Raw genomic sequence first — 20,397 nt, 5'->3', positions numbered from 1 at the left:
GAGAGCTCACAGCCAGGGTAGTTGGAGATTCTCTCACCTAAAGACAAACTACTTTAGACCAGGATTTAGCCTGATAAAGATGAGTTTAGACTCTAGGAAGCATTATATTTTTTGTTTTATATGTACCCATTTATGTCTCCATTATTAGCCTTAGTAGCTTTTAAATCTTTGATAATAAAACGTATGCTTGCTTTCACGATAACCTCACAGCACTAAGATGTACTTATTAGGAGCTGATCCTCACTTGAATCCAACAAGCTAGTGTATATGCTGTCCCTCTGGGGAAAGAAAACGGTAGGACTTGGGTTGGCATTTGCCTAGCACTAGCCTGCAGAGAGGTCTGTGGAGGCTGGGAAGGCAGTGCTGGTGTGGCCAGAGGCAGCTGGTGGCAGGGAGCTGAGCTACAGAGGGCACAGACAAGATTACTTCATGCTAGAGGCAGATAGTGGTGAGGTGCCTCACAAGCCTGGGTACTCACAGCAGCCCTTTCCTCCCCTGCTGGATCCCCATCACATGGTGCATTACCTGGTCCTTGTATTGTTCTGCTTGCTTTCTTTCATCTTCAACCTGCAGCAAGACCTCTTTCAGCTTCTTGTCCTTCTGGCGCAATGTCTTGGCTGTGACCTGCTTCTCTCTGCAAATGACAGCATGACACTGACTGATCTGGAAAACGGAGAATTCTTAGGTGCACAGGGTTTGTGAAAACAAGCATGAGCGATCCTCATATTAAAAGCCTTCCTCACAATAATGCTATTGACTTCTGTAAAAACTGAAGGAAGCAGCAGCTTCTCCCATTGTCAACTCATTATACACGTGTCCTGTGTTTGTTTCTAGATGTGAAAGCAGGGAGCATTTGCCCGCCCTGGAATCTTTGTATATCCATCTGCCACGTTTCTAATGGTTGGGTTTTTTTTTTTTTTTTTTTTTTTTTTTTAAACTAGTTATTTACTAGTTTTCCGCTTACAACCAAACCCTGCTTCTTTAGTCAGAAAGTAAATAAAAATGAGGAACTGCAAGAGCATTTTGGGGACAGAACACTTTCCCTCCTCCCAGGTGTGGAGCAAGTGCACAGCACAGCTCTACTCCAGCTCATAGCTTACTAGGTCTTCTCCAAGCAGGATTATGGTCCAGCAGATCTATGCATTCTACGGAGCCACCTTCACACCTTCTTGTCAACTTGCTGGAATTGGGCCATTTTGATTACCACTGCAAAAAGTTTTTTTTCCTCTCCTGCTGGTAATAGATCACCTTAACTGATCATTCTCACTATAGTGTGTATGGTAACACCTATTGTTTCATGGTGTGTGTGTGTGTGTCTTCCTACTGTATTTTCCACTGCATGCATCCAATGAAGTAGGTTTTAGCCCACGAAAGCTTATGCTCAAATAAATTTGTTCGTCTCTAAGGTTCCACAAGTACTCCTATTCTTTTCTCCTCAGCTGATAGTAGCCCTCTGGCTGTAATGTGTCCCCTTTGTAGACCGGGGAGGGAGGGGAGAAGGTAAATAGAACCAGACAGCCATGCACCCTAGCAGGCAGAGAACTCCTTTGGAGCTGAGTACCATGCTAACTAGACACCTTTGCAGAACTTGCTGTCCTGCCAGTGGAGTCAAGATCTGGCCCAAAACAACAAGACTAGCACTAATGAAATGGTCCTACAGCCAGTATAGAATGTAAAGAAGGGTAAACCAATAGGTTTCTACAGAAACTACTCTGAAAACCTAGAGAATAAGATGTTGCATCTAGCTTTTTTGGCAAGCCCATAGAATTCTACCAGCAGGGAAACTGTTTTCTATTAAATTCTAGAAGACTTTTCAGTAATAAATTCTTCCCAAAGCTGGCCCTGTGCAAGCTTTCGATACAAACCAGTCATTTTCCAAAGAAACACCGCTCATGTGTGTGAGACTCTTTACCAAACCTTAATGCCACTAATAGAATCCTGGAAAACCTTTAGTTTTTTTGGTATTTCATGTATTAAAACAGGGGTAGTCAATAGGTGGACCGTGGGCCAAACCCGGACTGACAGCCACTTTTGAACGGATAGTGAAATCTTTTTATTTACTTATTACTGTGATTACTGTTGGTTTTGTATTATTTTCTCTGAAGTCTGGACTTTGACTATACCTCGACCAAGAAATGTGGACCTTGACAAAAATAACTGATTACCGGTATTAGACTTACTAAATAAAAGGACGGCTTTACCAGTGAGGGATGAGTTGTAGTGTCCAAGTACCTGGATTCCTGTTCCACTTGCTCCTCCAGCTGAGCAATTTTGGCCTCCAGAGAAGCAATTGTAGCCTTAAACTTGGACTTCACAGCTCCTTCCATTTCCTGCAGTTTCCCCTTCAGCTCTTTGTTCTGCCTCTCCAGCTGCTGCCGAGCACTCTCATTCTTCTGTGCCACCGTGCGCTCTGTTGCCAACTCGTTATTCAGCTGCTCTGACTGAAATATTTAGGAAGAGCACTTTAAAATCTACAGCTATTACCTTAGGCTTGGGAAAAGGGAGTTAGACCAATGTAATATAAAACAAAGTCTCTTTCTGGAAGCTCTCTGAAGGTGTGTCCAAAAACAAACACACACTTGGATGGGTACAGACAGACACACACATTCATTAATAATACACACGTACACCCTACACCCCTCTTACTTAGAGACGCAGTCGAATGGACTGTACCTGCTGTACTGCTTTCCTGAAGCGATCACTCATTGCTTCCATGTTACTTTGTTCCTCTTCTAGCTCTTCCTCCAGTTGGGAGATTCTAGCTTCCAGACGACGTTTCTCATCCTGGAGGCTAGTCCTGTAAGTTTTAAATTTGTAAAGCATGTAGTTTTTGGTTTTGAGCAGTTGACCATGTTTTGCAACACACTGGAAGGTGCTGAAGACTTGTGGAGAACCAGGAAGTATTCCTGAAATGAGTCTACCTGTGTTGCCATCTTATTTATGTTACTAGAGACCTCACTTGCCCCTCCCTGCTGGCCTTCATATCTATGAATCACTTATAAGTAGACCCATTGATTTTAATGAAATTAGCCACATGTTTGTAGCTAAGCATATGTGTACGCGTTGGCAAGGTTGGAGCTACATGTCACTTTTCAGGACATAAACATTGGCTACTGAGAGGTATTTAGCAAGGCTTTGGTACACTTGAAAATAATTGTCAATTCTTACCTCCCAGAAGCAGCACTTGCAAGTTCTTCAGCCAGTTCCTCTTTCTCCAGATCAGCATGTTTGCGGGCCCTTTCTGCAGCAGCCAGATCCTAGGCGGGGAAAACAGCCAGTGTATTAAAGAAATGAAGAGTGTTAAACAAAGTTCAGTCCAACCATTTAGTCCTATGGGGTGAGAGACTAATCAGCCATAATGTCTTTTTAAACCCAACCTTTGTCAGACATTTCTGTCACCAGAATATTAATTTATGATTCTGTAGTCTAGATCAGGGGTCTCAAACTCAAATGACCACGAGGGCCACATGAGGACTAGTACATTGTCCGAGGGCCGCATTACTGACACCTCCCCCTGCCACCCTTGGCCCTGCCCCCACTCCACACCTTCCATGAGGCCCTGCCCCCATTCCAACCCCTTCCCTGAAATCCCCACCCCAACTCTGCCCCCTTCCTGCCCCCAGGGAGGGCAGGAGGGGTGTGGGGTGTAGTGGGGGCTCAGGGCAGGGAGTTGGGGTGTGGGGTACAGCAGGGGGTTGGGCTGCAGGAGGGGCGCGGGGTGGCAGGCTCCGGCCTGACACGCACCGGGGGCAGGGCAGGCCGCCTGCCTGCCTGTCCCCGCACCGCTCCGGGAAGTGGCTGGAACCTGGGGGAGGAGGAGAACAGGGGTCTGTGTGTTGCTGTTGCTTCAGGCACCACCCCCAGCAGCTCCCATTGGCCAGAAACGGGGAACTGCGGCCAATGGGAGCTGCTGGGGGCGCTGCCTAAAGCAAGAGCAACACACAGAGCCCTGTGCCTCCCCTTCCCCATGTTCCGGCCGCTTCCCGGAGCGGCAGGGGGCAGGGCAGGCAGGGAGTCTGCCCTTCCCCCGGTGTGCTTTGGGCTGGAGCCACTCTAGGTAAATGCTGGGGGGGAGGGGGCGCGAGGAGCAGAGCGGGCCGCAGAAAACAACCCCGCGGGCCGTGTGTTTGAGACCCCTGGTCTAGATTAATGGAACAAAAATATGTGTTATCCAACCCGTCAACAGTTTTCTTGTGCTTCCAGATACAAGGCTTGTATCCATTTAAAACATGATGAAAGATGTCAGGAGTACAAAATTATTGAAAAAGTCATAGGGGTTGTAACAGACAGTGCACTTTCTTTTCCAACCAGTGAAAAATATCTTCTTATGGGTTAATAGTTTTAAAGGAAGCTCTTGGTACTCAGCATCTCTAAGCACTGTGGCCCATTTAAATGGAAGTCAAGCACCTAAATATCTTTGAGGATCTGGGCCTTGGTTTTTATTGAGATCCACAGAACCTGCTATAAGAGATTCTGACTGTAGCTTTCCCTGCACCACAGCCAATATCACTTTTTCTTTTTTTTATTAATGATTTGGTTCTCTCAAGTACAACTGTGTTTTGTTACCGAAGATCTTGTGCAGTCTGTATTCTAGTACTCTCTAAGATTCACACTTTACCTCTTGCAGCTGCATAAGTTCTGCTTCCAGGTTCTTGGCTTTTTTCTCATTTTCTCTGGCTGTCGCAAATATCTCTTCTCTTGAGGCACGGGCATCATCAAGCTCTCGCTGGAAGTCCTTCATCTGACCCTGGTTTCAGACCGTTAAAAAGAAAAGGATGGATTTGTATTTGTCAGTGGTTATCACAGTTTTGTTGAAAAGAAAGTTGGACAAAAACAAAACAAATACTAATTTCCATGTAATTACAAAACTGACCATGTGGACCCTTCTGCCACGCAGTTCCATAATGCACTTTGATCTAGTCTGCTTTGAAACAGGACTGAGTCAACAGACCCTATGGAACTTTTAGTGAACAGTTACAGCATCCACCCAGGTAGTTAGTATGCTGCAGGCTAGCGTGCTGTAGATTTATACCCCAGCTTGCTGCACGCTAACTCACCATCTAGACAATCCCTCAGTGTGTTTAAGAGTTGGCTTGTCAAGTTGATCACTGATTGCTATATACAGCGTTTTTGAAAACTGGCTACTATTCATGCAGGTGCAAATGTGATAGCTGGTTTTTCAAAAATACACAATGCTATATCCATGGACTGGAGAGCCAATTTTGAGTTCTATCGCCACATCTGGCCTTTTTTGCTTCACCTCTTTGATGGAACCCTTAGGTTTTCCACAGAGATGCCAATAGCACATCAGTGCTGACCAGTTAGTTGTGGCGAGACCGTCCACTGCGAAACGTTATTTTTCACTCGCTAAGCCAGCTATCTCAAGGTCAGTCAAATTTCATTAACTAAACATTTTGGATCTGGGGTCTTGGTTCAAACCCCTCTCTAATGTAATCTCTATTATATCTATCTAGCATCAAGATCACAAATGACATCTAATTTCCACTTGCTGTTATACAAGTCACATCAATGGCCCAACAGAAAACTATTCAGTCTCAGGAACCACAGACCTGTAGTTTACGAAGTTGCTTAATGGCTTCTTCCCGAGCCTTGTTAGCAGAGTCAGCCTGACCTTCCAGATCCTTAATGTCAACTTCTAATTTCTTTTTAGCTGCAGTTGCCAGGCCACGTTGCTTACGCTCATCTTCCAGTTCTGTTTCATACTCATGGAGCTAAACAATAGCAAAGAAGGTTTTGTTTAGGATTACTGGTACACTTTAGCACACTTAGACACACTTTACTTACATCCGGCTTGTGTATACTATGGTGTTCTAGGGGCTTGCCGACAGGTAGTAAAAGCTCCAGTGGTTTTACAATACCACTGACTGCTGAAATAAATTCTCATTTGGCTCAAATACTGGAGTTCGGTGTGGTAAAAGACCAAAGCTTGATTCTGTCCTGAGGGATACATGTGTAGTTCAGTCGGTGAATGGAATATTTGTGTTTGTAGTCACAATATCACCTCTACCAACAGGGTCTACATTGTTTGTTTTCCCTTCCAGAATTTTTGGATCAGTTCATTGTCATTAATGATTCATCCAGGGAAGCCAGATATTATATTTGGGACCCGTCTTTTACTACGTGCACTGAAAGCACGGGGAGCATTTTAGCCATTATGTCAGAGTTAATAATTCAGGTGATTTACACTAAATGGAATCTCCCTGGTAAATCACTGTCTTCTACAGTCAGATTCCTTATACTTAAATAGCCTCAAGCCATAACACTGCTATAACTGCAGCTCATTTTTTAAGCAAAGCAAAATGGTCTATATGGCTTTTATTCAGCCAAGCACAGGGAAGAAGAATGTTTGGTTCTTATTATCCTGAAGCACTTACTAATAATGGCCTGAGCCAGGGGATTTGCAATTACTTTGAGTAAGCATTTACAGTGTCACTGATAATGAATTGTACCTGTTTAAGCAGCTGTCTCCTCTTCTCCTCATTCTGTTCATCTCGAGCTTGCAAGTCTCTTTCAAACTGTCCTTTTAGGGCCTGCATGTTAACCTCCAATCTAAGCTTGGCATCTTCAGTAGCCTGTAGCTCATCCTCCAGCTCCTCTAATTGTGTCTTCATCTCCTCCACTTGTTGTTCCAGGGCACGTTTGCACTTCTCCAAATCATGGACCTTTCATGCAATGAGAAATCAATAGAATGTTTTAATTTATTGTAATCAATCTAAAAATACATATTGCTGGAATGTGATCATTCTATAGCATGGGACAAACTGGAATATATGAATTGTGGAGAGAGAATGGATTAAGTTTCAATGGATTAAGGCAAACTAGCATTTTTTGTACTCTTATAAATCTATTTTAAAAGGCAAAATTCAGCTTATTCATAGACTGAGACCCTGGATACCAAATGTTATCCCAGGATTCATTTTTAGTCTAAACACCTACAATTGTGGAAATAAACCCTTAGTGGTAGTGATGTGATCATGCTACTAGAATAAGAGATATGAAGCAATATCAAATCAAGTTAGCAGGACTTCTTTTGTTCCTTTTAATTTTTATTTCCTTCTGAAGCTCTTAGCTCACAGACACCTGTTAGAGCCATCACACTGCTTTGGGTCCTGTCACAACTGAACTCTGCCAAGTCAACTGTGGAAATTTCTTTTAGCCACAGTGGTAGCTGCTGGCAAAATCAAATCCAATAAATAAATTCAGATCTGCAAACTTTACAACTTGGAAGCTGCTTACTGGGTTAGCAAATACTTCTCAATCTCTGCTTAAATTTTGTCTCCTCTCAGAAATGAGGACAAACAATCCTCTTCATGATCAATAACTTTCTGTTGATCAGTAAAGTCAAGACTAAAGAAGGCTTGTAAGCATAATTCATTGCTGAGTCTCTGATAGGACTGGATGCAGATGGAATTGCTCATGGAATTCTGCATAAAACTTCTGACATTGAATGGATTTTATACTGTGAAGAACCCTCCACACTGAAAATGTAGATCTTTGTGTTGTTAACTATTAATTTAAGTGATCATCCCTGAAATAGTTGTACGGGATATATATTGTAAGACTTACATTCTTGCCAACATCATCCTTGGAGCTAACTAGATCTTCCATTTCCGCTTTCAACAATTTGTTGGTTCTCTCCAGTTCTTCTTTGGCTTCCAAAGCTTCCTCAAGAGCCCGGGCCAAGGACAAAGCCTTTGTTTCTTTTTCTCTAGCTTCAGCTTCTGCTTTGTCCCTTTCGTCTGCATATTTGGAAGAGATGTTTTTCTCTTCAGCTAGCATCTATAAACCAATAACATAAAAATTCTCAGTTTGAGCACAGTAATCCTGTTAATACAGAAAGCCATTACGTGTAGGGTTTTCTATTGCATTAGTCTTGTCAATTACTAATGACTACAGGGAAAGGTCCCTGTATATGCAGATACAAAATTAATCAAGGCATATATAATTCAACCTTAATCTTTTTTTTATAACTCTGTTAATTCCCACTCAACAACTTACTCTCTGCACCCATGACTCCCAGCAAAGTTAGGTTATAACATGAAGGGATTTAACCATAAGCTCATACCTGATCAAACTTCTTCTGCTTTTTCTCCAGGTTGGAGACCAGTTGGCGTTGGTTGTCCAAGTCCACTATCAGATCATCCAGCTCCTGCTGGAGTCTGTTCTTGGTTTTTTCCAGTTTGTCATAAGAAGCAGCTTTTTCCTCAAACTGCTGCGTGAGCCCTTCAATTTCCTTCTGGAATTTCTTTTTGCCTTCCTCCATACTCTCTATTGTGCTGGTATATTCCTGTAGCTTCTTCTTTGAGTCAGAAAGCTGAAATTTGAATTCAAGGAATGAAACAAGTCTGTATAGCAGAGGCACTCTAAGTTTGCACAACAGCGGGCTGCATATGACATCGTCCAAGGAACCCATAGGCGTGCACCTAACTCGCTCAATATGAAGCTGATGGCAGTCACTCATCTTTAACATCATGAGGCAGCCTACAGAGGCTATAGGCCCATTGCACCAGACTCCATCATGAGGCGAGTGATCTTGCCCCAAGGTGTGGCCAGTAATCCTGTGGTCACACTCTCTTCTGCATTAAGAAGAGGGTGGCTACTGGCTGCCCTGTTGAATTCCACAGGCTACAGCTGGTCTACAGGTCATACACTAGCCGCTTCTGGCCTAGTAACAATAGTTCACTGTCTAACATGTATAGGGATAACTAGAGATCTGAAATCTATGGACCTATTGTAAAGACTCAGCACTGGAGATAATGTTCTAACTGCCACTGTACCTGTATTGTCAGTGTCGAAATATGTCGCTCTAGGTTTTGTTTTGCTTCTGCTTCTTCCTCCAACTGTTCTTGCAGGTTGTTATTTTCCTCCTCCAGCTGGCGAAGCTTGGTAGTTACATTCAGTTTCTGCCGAGTTTCCTCCTGAAGCAACTCCTACAGAGATCATCATAATAGAACATGGTCATTTTTTTGTTCCTTTTTCAATATGTTTTATACAGGTTATCCCAGTGGGAAGCCTACCTGCATATCCTGTAGCTGAGATCCCAAGCTTGCAACATCCTTAGTGAGTTTGATTGACTTGGTTTCTGCTTCACTGAGCAAACCGGTAACATTTTCCACTTCAACCTAAAGAAAAATCACATTGAATCTTTTCAGTCATTTTGTATAGCTTCAATCCCATCTACCCCAGCTATGTTTGAGATGGGTCCAGACTGAACTCTTGAATTGCAGTTTGTATTTGAATGCCAGGACCAGAACCTGTTCCTGTGCTTCTGGATCACTTCCAGAACCCAAGAAGAGGCCTATTTTCCAGTTCAGATATAATTCAAAATGGCAAAAATCATGTCAGAATGGTGGATATTGCCAAAGTTTTGCTAAGAGAGTTTGTGAGATTTCAGTGCTGTGGAACCAATCCACAGCAGGTAAGCATATGTTTGGGGTAGAGGTTTCGGAGAATTCTGTCACAGGCAACTTTATTGAACCTCCCTTTGTCCAGTACAGCTGTAGAACAGCTCCATGCAAAAGGTGCCTTGATTTTGTGCCCCACTCCCTCTGTCACACTCCCTAGTTAAGTGGAGAGGTCTATACCCAATGGAGTACAACTTGTTATGAAGAAATTGATTCTGAAAAGTTGGTTTTCAAATGCAAATACAAAATAAAACCATATTCTATTTACACAGGTTTTTACTATATAACACACTAAGAAGCCCTTTATTGCTGCATTTGTGAGTTAACAGTTCTTGGGAATAGGCATTTAGTAAGAAACAAGTAATGGTTTGTATTAGCAACACCATTGTGTGGCACCCAGAATACATCAGTCACTCTATATCCAGTTGTCCCACTGAGCCTCTCAGGTCACCAAAGAAGGTATTTCTTACCTGTAACTTATGGACTTTTTCATTGAGTTCCACCCGGACGCGCTCTCCATCGGTGTATTTGGACTGTAGCTCCTGAAGCTGCACTTCCAGCTTCTTCTTTTTGTACTCCACATCTTGTTTGGCCTGATTTAGTGACTTGATTTCAGTACTCAGGTCAGCATTTTCTTTCTCTAGTGTCTGCTTGGTCTTGTCCAAGTTTACTTTGGCCTGAATGAATAAGGCAAAGAAAAATACATTGTGTAAAAGAAATCCACAATGACTAATAGATAAACCCATTTTCAGGGTAGTGGTTTTCAGTTTACCCGTTTAAATTGCTCCAGCTGTTCTGTTAGCTCTTCCACAGCTTGAGTATGCTTTTGCCTCATCTCCTGGACCTGGGCTTCATGAGTCCGAGTTTCCTCGTCCAGAGCTCTCTTCAGCACTGTGACCTCCAGTTCCCTCTTTGCTCTGGAAAGCAATACACACATGAATGGAACAGCTAGCAGACAATCGAATCACACAGGAAACTGTGTTATTGCACATATGTGTGATGATAGTTCTAAAGTGCTACTATAAAAGTATTAGTCAATTAAGTGACTTGTCCAATCCTTCGTAGGGCAACACTGTCAGAGCCTGAATAAGAATCCAAGAGTTCCTTGCACTGGGGCTTGTGCTTAGAGCCCATGTTATTCCCTTCAGATGTGCAGATCTTTACACATTACTAGATATGTGTTATGCAATATTTTACTGAAATAGTGCTTTCTGATTTTATTTCTTTTATAGTGATTTTTGGCTACATTTGCTTTTCTACCGTGTGCTAGGTCATTATACCTGAGTTCTTGCTGTGTAGCTGTGCTATCCAAGGTATCTTCAAGTTCTGTTTTCAGGGCCTCCAGCTCTTCACCCAGGTCTCTCTTTTGTTTTTCTGCTTTGTTTCTTGCTGCTCTCTCAGAATCCAAGTCTTCCTGGAGATCAGAGATGTGACCTTCCAGCTCACGGATTTTTTTGAGGGCATTATTCTTCTGAGCAATTTCATCTTCAAGCCTGGACAAAAAAATATGATGTGTATATATAAAAATGTTTCAAGTCTGTTGAGCTGTTGGGAGCTGGTGCTATGATTTCAATCCAAATAACCTAAATGAATCCACGTTTTTTTAATTTTTACTAGGAAATGTAATTAATCCACACCAGATAATAGATAAGATAACCCCATCTTAGTTAGCATAGCTTAAACTGTGTATTTAAGGGTAAGGTTTTCTGAATGACCTAAGTCTTAGTCCTTTAGAAATCCATAGGAGCTTTACCATTGACCTCGGTATCTACAGAATTAGGCCAACTCCAAGAGTTTTAGAAAATCCCATCCTAAATATATGTTTGAAGGTATGTGCTAGGTTCAGCTTTTAGCTCATTGTGCAGACAGTCCTAACCAGCATGGAGAGAGAATGACAGAAGTAGATGTGGTGTCCTCATCTCTTGGATGACATAGACAATTGGGATGATCACTGGTATCTGCAGAGTAAGACTTTCTCAACTGTTTGACATGTAAGAAACTGGGCCCCCAATGCAGGAAAGAGATATGGAAGGGAGGGGAGAGGAGGCTTGGGAAAATGATTGTTGCCCTGTATGGAAAGACAGTATCCCAGAGGATATTGAGGTGTGGAAGGATTTTGCTGCTCAATGGGGGCTTGGTGGCCAATGACATTTCAAGCCCTGATTTCTCATGGCCTGAGGATCCTGCTTCTATTTAAGTCTATGGGAAACACCCCCCCTCCATTCATTTGAATGGTTCAGGTGCAGACTTGTAGTAATTTGCAGTGTATTTTGTCTATAACCTGCACTTCAAAGTGCAGAGATCAGATTCAGAGCTGAACTTTCACAAAGTGTGGGTGGGGATTGGTGTGTGCATGTCCAGATCTGGAGTTTCAGCTCAGGCCCTTCTGTCGGTGGAGTTGGATACCTGGCAAGAGCGGCCTGCAGCTCTTCCTCCTTTTTGGCCAGCTGCATCTTCAGTTCGGCAATTTGCGCCTGCAGGTCTGCAATCTGCTCATGCAGATCACTGGCGTCTCCCTCCAGCTTCCTCTTCGTTTTCTCCAGTTCTTGTCTGCTCTTCTCTTCTTTCTTCAGTCGCACTGAAAAAATGGGGATTCTTGTCAGGGTAGTGAGTCAGCCCAAGGAATTCTCAAAGTGATCCTGAACATAGGTACATATACACAGAAAAGCAGTGAGGTCACTGTACTTCTCTATTTGGTTATACACTGAATACAAGTCAATTTTCTTTTTGTAGTGAAGAGCTAGTGACTTGCAACTAGCACACGAACTTTACTTTCTGTCCATCCATAAATCAGAACTCTCTGCTCCCCAGTATTCCGAAGCACTACTTTTTGCCATGTTTCCTTTCTTGTGCTGACTCTAACAAAATAGGGACCTCTGTTTTGCTTATGCATTGTTCCCATCCCATAGTTTTTGTAGGTTGGGTTCATTCTCCAAGACACACAAATGAAACTGTTCATCTCTTTTACCTTTGGCTGACTTAACGATTTTAAAAAAATGATTTGTAATAAATGAAAGCCTGGGTTTCTCATAAATACATAGTTCTAGTTGGCCCCAGAATACTGAATCTGGCAAATACCATTTGAAATTAAAAGTGAAAAACAAACATACAAAACAATTAAAATTAAATTTCTGCCTACTTGGAAAGAGCCCCCCAGGGCTGTCATTAAAAATAAATTTTATTTGGTAATTACTACAGAATTTCATGTTCCGGCATTTCAGAAACCTAGATGGTAAATGTATTGTCTCTATTTTTTTAAAGGTCTTTTAAAAATACAACTCAAATAAGCAATTGATATAAAACCACCTTTGGTTTACAATACCTTCCAGTTCTGAAATCATTGATTCATGTTTGTTTTTCAGCTTTGTAAGGTTTTTGGCTTTTTCTTCTTCTTCTGCAAGATTTGTTGTTAAATCACTTATTCTCTCTTCAAGGAGTTTTCTTTCCTTAAGAAAAAAAAGTTTCCATTTACAGATAGAACATATATTATTTGTGCCCATGAAATGCCAATGTACACACTAAAAAATAAATCAGATCTTTTTAAATGCGACATTTCCTGACAGTGTCATGTAGCACTTTGATTATAGAGGAGATCGAAAGTGGTGGATGCTTTCTATGAGATCAACTAGACTATTAGATTCTTTATACCCACTCTATGCTAGCAAGTACTTGGGCACCGATTCAGGAAAGTATTTTAACACATGCATACTTCAAGTGCATTTCTGAATCATGGCCTTAGAGTTTATGAGTGAAATTCCTTCTGTCCAGAGGACCAGCACAAGGCTTATGCATAATTAAAGCCCTCAAAATAGGAGGTAAGTTGTGCATGAAGTGATGGCCCTCTGCACGAGGTGACCCTACATACTTAGCTTGATGCATAAGAAGTTATACCAGTTATCCCAGATTGGGAGGAACGCACAGATATCCTTTAGCAAATGTTATTGTACAGCTGTCTTTTATCTCTTAGTATTCAGTTGTTTTAGAAAGCAAGTGGTATGGACATCCATGGAGATGGCATCAAGACATAGCAGTAATATATTTAAACAACAGTTAGATGATTACGTACAATTTTACAAGTTAAAAGGAATTAGTGAGTTTTGTGCATAGGGGGAGCTATCTGCTCTTTCTAGGAGCTAAAGGGGAATGTTTCCACTGATCTTGCTTAACTGCTATGGGGATTTTTGCTTGGAGATATTTTTGCCATTAGAGGACTCAAAGGGCCAACAACATTTAGATTTTTAATAAGATTTTAAATCGTCTAGGATAAACATGGCAACGTTGTCACCAGCCCATTCCAGACACAAAGGGCTTATGGCCTGCTAGCTATGTGACTATGAAGTGCTAAGTTATTGTTACCATCGTAGCTGAAGAAGAGATCTTTTCATCTTACATTGATTTTGCGCTAAGTAGAAAACTGGGCCCATGACACTGACCTTGGTCAGCTTGTTGTTCTGATCGTCCATTACGAGAATGTCGTCTTCCATTTTCTTTATCTTGGCCTCTGCTGTTACTTTCTCAAGTTGTAGTTTTTGCCTTGCAGCTTCTTCTTCTTCCAGCTGGTCCTCAAGGTCCTTTTTGGTGGGAAAAAAGCCCCCAAAAACATGAATTCTAGAATGAATGTACTACAGGACCTATTTTAGGCCTGCCCAAACCTATGTGGGCATATTAAAAGCTTTTCTAGTTTTAAGAAATGGGTGACCCATAAGGGTCTTGGCAATACAGAAGGAAAGATTTAGTAATCTAGCCATTTAGAAAAGAAACTCTTTAAATATTTTAAACTGGGATGGGGAAGAATGTGCCTGTCTATTATAAAGAATTACATGGAGGGGAAAACAGCAGAAAAGCATTCCTACTACTGTGTAGCACACGGGTTCTCAAACTGGGAGTTGTGACCCCTTAGGGGGCTATGAGGTTATTACATGGGAGGTCACGAGCTGTCAGCCTCTACCCCAAACCCCTCTCCACCTCCAGCATTTATAATAGTGTTAAATATAAAAAAGGTTTTTTTAATTTATAAGGGGGGGGGTCGCACTCAGAGGCTTGCTGTGTGAAGGGGGTCACCAATACAAACGTTTGAGAACCACTGGTGTAGCATATACATATTGCACAAAGTACTATATAGCAGCTACTGTCATATGATCAGTAGTTGCCAATTTTGTCAGCGAGGTGCAATTGTATGAGCTGTACATAGGTTACAATACCAGCATTTGTTGTTGCATCTTTTTCTTCTCTGTTTGCAACTGATGACTGCGGTCCTCCTCCTCTTCAATCCGGGCCTCCATTTCATGCAAGATCTCCTCCAGCTCTTGCTTCTTAGCAGCTAGGCGGACTCTCATCTCTTCAGCTTCAGCATACAGTTCGGTCTCGGCCTGAAGCTGTTCCTGAAGGAGATTCTTTTCTTCACACAGCTATGCAGATAAATGGATATGCATTTAAAACTTAGCTCACAAGTTACCCAGTGCTGCTTTCTTTAAGAAATAGGTGGACAAATTGGAGAGACTGTCCAGAGGAGAGCAACTAGAGTAATAAAAAATTTAGAAAACCTGACCTTTGAGGAAAGGTTAAAAAAACTGGGCTTGTTCACTCTTGAGAAAAGAAGACTGAGTGGCGACGTGTTAAGTCAAATATGTTACAGACTGTTATAAAGAGGACTATGACCTATTGTTTTCCATGTCCACCGAAGGTAGGACAAGAAGTAATCAGTTTAATTTGCATCAAGAGATATTTAGATTAGATATTAGGAAAAGCTTTATAATTATAAGTGTAGTTAAACTCTGGAATAGATTTCCAAGGTAAATTGTGAAATCCTCATCATTGGAGCTTTTTAAGAACAGTTTAGACAAATGCTTATCAGGGACTGTCTAGGTTTACTTGGTCCTATCTCAATGCAGGAGGCTGAACTAGATGATCTTGTGAGCTCCTCTCCACCCCTACATTTCTATGATGCCATGGTTCTCCTAGACTGCCACTGAACAGAGATTAGTACACTGATAGGAGGTCTAGGGGTCCAGGCTCTTGAAGTCTGGCAGTGGACTGCAGTGTGCTTTGGTTCAGGTCCATTGACGTTAAGAGGATCAGAAGCATAAGGAGAATAGGCCCTTTTGCTGGGATTTTGTAACATTTAATAAACTTCTAAAAATAAAATAATTGATAAAGTTTCCAGTGGTCCACAACTGTATGTCACCTGATTGTGTTTCAGCTCCAATTCCTTTAATTCACTCTCTGCTTTTTGTTGTCTTTCCTTCGTTCTCTGTAGCTCCTCATCTTTGGCCTGCATTTCTTCCTCTTGGCGGGTGACTTGTAAGAGTGGTTTCACCTGAAAAAACAAGTATGAATGTTGCTTTTCAGCATTTACTTTAGTGAATGCAATATTTATCAAGATGCCAGACTGACAGCCCTATGGACGAACTTTTGTATTATGAAGGTAGTGGAGCAATACAGCAAAGTCCGTTCCAGTACAAGCTTCCCCACACCACTGAGCTTCAGCAACGCTCTTGAAAGGCCACTTCTCTGTTAAAAAGGCTATTTCATTCTTTGGGTCATGTCAGTCCTTTGATTCTCTGATGAGACTTATCATGAAATGGGACAATTCGAACAAGATGTGATGGGGAGTTGTGATGCAGGGCACCTCTTCACTAACTCATTTCAACGTCTGATATGAAATTAAAGATCTAAACATGCTAATTCTTCTTGTGTGAATCCTTTTCAGGGGCTTATTTTCATCATCTGACTAAAGACAGAATGACCCATACTTTTAATAACATTCCAGAGATATGTTCAAAACCTTTCTGACAATGAGCCTAATCTTAAACCGTCTGAAATCAGTAACTTTTACTGATTACAGCGGACTTGGGAGCAGGCCCTATAGGTCAGTAAAAGTCCTTCCTCCTAACTTGACTTAGAATCCTAGACAATCTCTCTCATTTGGAAGGCTGAAGAGAAATTCACTGAATGACAGTCACTTACTTTAGTGAACAGTCTCCACCATTGCCAGTTCCTTAGCTTCAGGTAAGCAGAACAGTTTCTCTGAATGACCTTCATTGCTGTTAACTGCTGCTGTCTCTTGGCAAAGGCCCTATAATTAAATACAAAGCAACTTCCGTCAAATAATCTGATAACAGTGAGCACAAGTTGTCTGCATAATACATTTCAAACAAAACAACGCTGGTGCACAAATCTGTGTGAAAGTTTGAGATGTCTGGTGCAAACTCTCACTTTAAAAGTGTCTCATTATTTGTGGTACCAGTAGAAAGATGGTAATTTTGTCTGTCTTTTCAGTATTTTATTCTGCTGTTTTTAGAATGGCTTAATTGTAGAGATGGGATCAAACCACAAAATCCAGATCTGAGTATGGACATCTCCAGAATCCTGGGTATGCAGGCACTCGGATCTAGGCTTTTTATTCTGGCCCATCATTCTTTAATCATACCATATTTAAAGTTGTTCGTTCAGAAGTCTGAGGGCCTTGATGGCAGGGCCCAAGGAAAAAGCCTTTATTGTTAATATTTAAAAAATGGGCTTTTACCTCTTAGAGTGCTTAGCTGGTTTAAAATTATTTGGGGGTATGGTCAGGTGACTCAAGTGCCCAGTGCTTCAGGTCCAAGCTCTGTATCAATGGGGTTTAACGCTTTACAAATGGCATCAGCTTTATTATTTATATTTATTATTTGTATTGTGGTAGCATCTAGCATTCCTAGTCATGGACCAGAACCCTGTTGTGCCAGGGGCCATACAAATAAAGAACAAAAAGACAATCCTTGCAGTTTACAGTCTAAGTAGTTGAAGGACTTCTATTCTATGTAATTGATCTTATTAGATTCTTATGGGGAAGGAGTATGTCTTCTTATATACATGTACTGCACCTGACACCTTTGCATTACAGTGGCACCCAAAATGTCGCAATAACCATAAACCTCATTTTAAAAAAAAAAGCCTCAAGTTGCAATGCAGATAACTACACTCTGATCTACATCGCCATAGACTTTATTGTGTTTCTGACAACGCAGTCTTACTTTCTTGCCAGGTAGCCTCGACTTTGAGCCTGGAAAGCAATGATGACGTCTGTTATTTTCAAGTCTCTTTCTTCTTCCAGATGAGCCAGGACACCAGTTCTGAAGAAGATTTTACTTTGTCCAATCCTGTACAAGTTGGGATCAAGTTCTAATGCTTTGATCTATTGGGAGGGAAACAAGGATATTTTGTGGACTCTGTCATTACAGTTCAATCTTAAATACTTTTCATTGGAATGGTTTTTACACTGTTTGCAGAAAAATTAACCATTTCCATGTAAAATGTATGTTCCTGACTTTATTATTTTTGGTTGAAAACATTCTGCTCACCATCAGTATACAAGCCTGTTTCCCATCCATAAATCCTTTCGGAATAGCATTTGCAGCAAGAATTTCATATCTGTAAACAGAAATGGCATAGAAAAGGAAAACCGATTATTTAGCACAGACGTAATCTTAGTTTCAGCACAGATGAATGTGTATTACAACACTCCAAATCATATTGTACTAGAGCAGTGTCCTACCGCTGGCGGAATTCCTGGAAGACAATTCTGTTGGGGAATCCTTGCCGGCAGATACGAATCCCTTCCAAGACACCATTGCATCGTAACTGCTCCAGCACTAAATGAGCATCAAGTTTGCCAGCCTATGGAATAAAGACATTTTCAGTTTCAGCATATAAAATAAATGAGGAAGGAAGATAGAAGTTTGGAAAGTGTATTACTGGCACAGCATTATAATGGAAGATATGACCTATGAGGAAAGGTTAAAAAAATTGGGCATGTTTAGTCTCGAGAAAAGAAGATTTAGGGGGGAACTGATAACAGTTTTCAGATATGCTAAGGGCTGTTATAAAGAGGATGGGGATCAGTTGTTCTCTGCGTCCCTGAAGGTAGGACAAGAAGTAATTGGCTATATCTGTAGCAAGGGAGATTTAGGTAAAACTTTCTAACTACAAGGGTATGTAAGCTCTGGACTAGATTTCCAAGGGAGGTTGTAGAATCCCCATCATGGGAGGTTTTAAGAACAGGTTGGACAAACACCTGTCAAGGATGGTCTAAGTTTACTTGGTCCTGCCTCAGCATCGGGCACTGGGCTTGCTCACCTCTCAGGGTCCCTTCCAGCCATACATTTCTATATTTCTATAATACTGTCATCTGCAACACTGTTCTCCAGGTAGTGCGTCATGATCTACGAGTGGGTCATGGGAAAGTTGTACATGGATTGTGGGCCTGCTGTGGAGGCCTCAAGGGGGCAGGTTTGGAGAGCAACCCTGCCCCACACTCACCCTACAGTGGTGGCTCCTGTCCCGGGGGCTGGGCCTGGCTCCCTTGTCTAGGTGTTGTGACCTGTCATTGCAATCCAGTGCACCAGTTCACAGTGCCACTCACTCAAATTTGGCCTGGCTGCGCCCCTGTCATGATGGAGGGGTGACCAGGCCAAATCTGAGTGGTTCTGTGACCCTGTGCACCAGGTTGCAATGCCACTCACTCAAATGAGGTCTGGTTTTCCCTCTGTCATGACATTAGGGGCTGCTGGGCCAAACCTGGGTGCTGCTGTGATCCCATGTGCCAGGTAACAATGCTCAGAGCCATGCCAACACCAGGGACAGGAGCTGCCATTTTGGGGTGAGTATGGGGTAGCTTCCTCTCCAACCCATCCCCCACTCCTGGAGCCTCCCCTCTGCATTAGGCTGGGATAGGATTTCCTTAGTAAAAAGTCTGGGAATCAGTGGAGTCTACAGTATACTGTTCTAGTTACTAGAACTTGACAAGAATAATGAAACCTGAGCATTTGAACGTACCCTTTTTTCATGATTTGGAATGATACAACGGACAAAGTTTGGATTTGTGTTCCTTAGGGTAGTCATCAGCTTGGTCAGTTGCTCCTTATAGAGTTGCCCAACAGTACGGAACATGCCCTTCTTGGTTTTTGAAGCACTAGGGAGTGAACTTTCAGTCATCTTTGCCATCTGGTCCAGCCCCACTATGCGGTCCACTGAAACATAAAAGCAAGGGTGAATGGAACCTCTCAGACAGACGGTCTTCAAAGTTCATTGCTTCTGGCATAATTGCACATCTTATTAAAATCTAGTATAATCTAACCGTATATTGTGGTACTATATAAAAGTTTAGTAGCAACAGTCATAGATATAGGCAAGATTAAATATCTGGTAAGGCTTACCACTTCTGTGTCAATGCTGAAAATACAACTTGTTAGGGACTGATGACTGAATACAGTGCTGTTGAATGCATGGCTATTAATATAGAACACTTAGCCCTTATATATGGGTTTACATCTACCCTACAAACATTATGCTTGCCTCACAACACCCCTACACGGGTAGAATTATCAAGCAGGTTAGAACTGGGAAAACTACCCACCACCACCTCCTGATTCCCACCCCAGTGTTGCACACACTGGACCACATTCCCTTCTGGGTCATTTCCCCTGATTATCTCAATGTTTGGGTTATCCTCCAAGTCCTTTGGAAAAATGAGGGTTCTGCTGTTTATATTGTACATACGTTTGTACAGCTCCTTGTGATTCTTTTAGATTAAAAGTGCTATGTAATAGAATATCATACTCAAAGGGGCCAGTGAAATTACACCTCCTTAGCAATGCCCATGGGGCACTCATTTGAGATGTGGGAGTGAGATATGGATTGTACATGATCACTTTTTAGAAGTAAAATCAATATAAGCTGCTCAGTGTTACATGTTCAATAGCAGATACATGCTGAATCTTCATCTTCATGATCTTTTTGGATGGCATTTTTAAGAAAGTAATTGATTTGATGGAGCTTAAGTCATACATGCTATCTCTGAGGAGTACAGTTTAAGGATTTAATAAGTTTAGGGGAAAGGATTTTAATGCCTTGTACCTAACACTGATAAGGGACAGAAAGCAATCAGAATAAGTCCTAAAGGATGATTGACAGCTCTTTACACAACATTACAAGC

General features: G+C 41.8%; 1 protein-coding gene across 3 annotated transcripts in view; it reads right to left on the bottom strand.

Annotated features, from left to right (window-relative positions):
• Positions 1–20,397, bottom strand: part of MYH11 (myosin heavy chain 11) — a 97,301-nt gene that overhangs the window by 7,843 nt on the left and 69,061 nt on the right. For all 3 annotated transcript variants that reach the window (XM_034783322.1, XM_034783323.1, XM_034783324.1), the window contains 24 exons: positions 19,239–19,432; positions 17,959–18,080; positions 17,765–17,834; positions 17,438–17,598; positions 16,392–16,500; positions 15,610–15,741; positions 14,627–14,833; positions 13,859–13,996; positions 12,748–12,871; positions 11,832–12,003; positions 10,706–10,918; positions 10,198–10,342; positions 9,896–10,102; positions 9,039–9,143; positions 8,799–8,951; positions 8,087–8,335; positions 7,588–7,800; positions 6,471–6,683; positions 5,571–5,732; positions 4,619–4,747; positions 3,169–3,257; positions 2,674–2,797; positions 2,233–2,441; positions 526–634 (listed from right to left, as the gene is read on the bottom strand). In XM_034783322.1, the coding sequence (XP_034639213.1) occupies positions 526–634; positions 2,233–2,441; positions 2,674–2,797; positions 3,169–3,257; positions 4,619–4,747; positions 5,571–5,732; positions 6,471–6,683; positions 7,588–7,800; positions 8,087–8,335; positions 8,799–8,951; positions 9,039–9,143; positions 9,896–10,102; positions 10,198–10,342; positions 10,706–10,918; positions 11,832–12,003; positions 12,748–12,871; positions 13,859–13,996; positions 14,627–14,833; positions 15,610–15,741; positions 16,392–16,500; positions 17,438–17,598; positions 17,765–17,834; positions 17,959–18,080; positions 19,239–19,432 (3,749 nt within the window). The remainder of the gene's footprint in view (positions 1–525; positions 635–2,232; positions 2,442–2,673; positions 2,798–3,168; positions 3,258–4,618; positions 4,748–5,570; positions 5,733–6,470; positions 6,684–7,587; positions 7,801–8,086; positions 8,336–8,798; positions 8,952–9,038; positions 9,144–9,895; positions 10,103–10,197; positions 10,343–10,705; positions 10,919–11,831; positions 12,004–12,747; positions 12,872–13,858; positions 13,997–14,626; positions 14,834–15,609; positions 15,742–16,391; positions 16,501–17,437; positions 17,599–17,764; positions 17,835–17,958; positions 18,081–19,238; positions 19,433–20,397) is intronic.

This window comes from Trachemys scripta, chromosome 10, assembly GCF_013100865.1.
Source record: "Trachemys scripta elegans isolate TJP31775 chromosome 10, CAS_Tse_1.0, whole genome shotgun sequence".
Taxonomy (NCBI): Eukaryota; Metazoa; Chordata; order Testudines; family Emydidae; genus Trachemys; species Trachemys scripta.
This window is presented reverse-complemented; position numbering and strand designations above follow the sequence as displayed.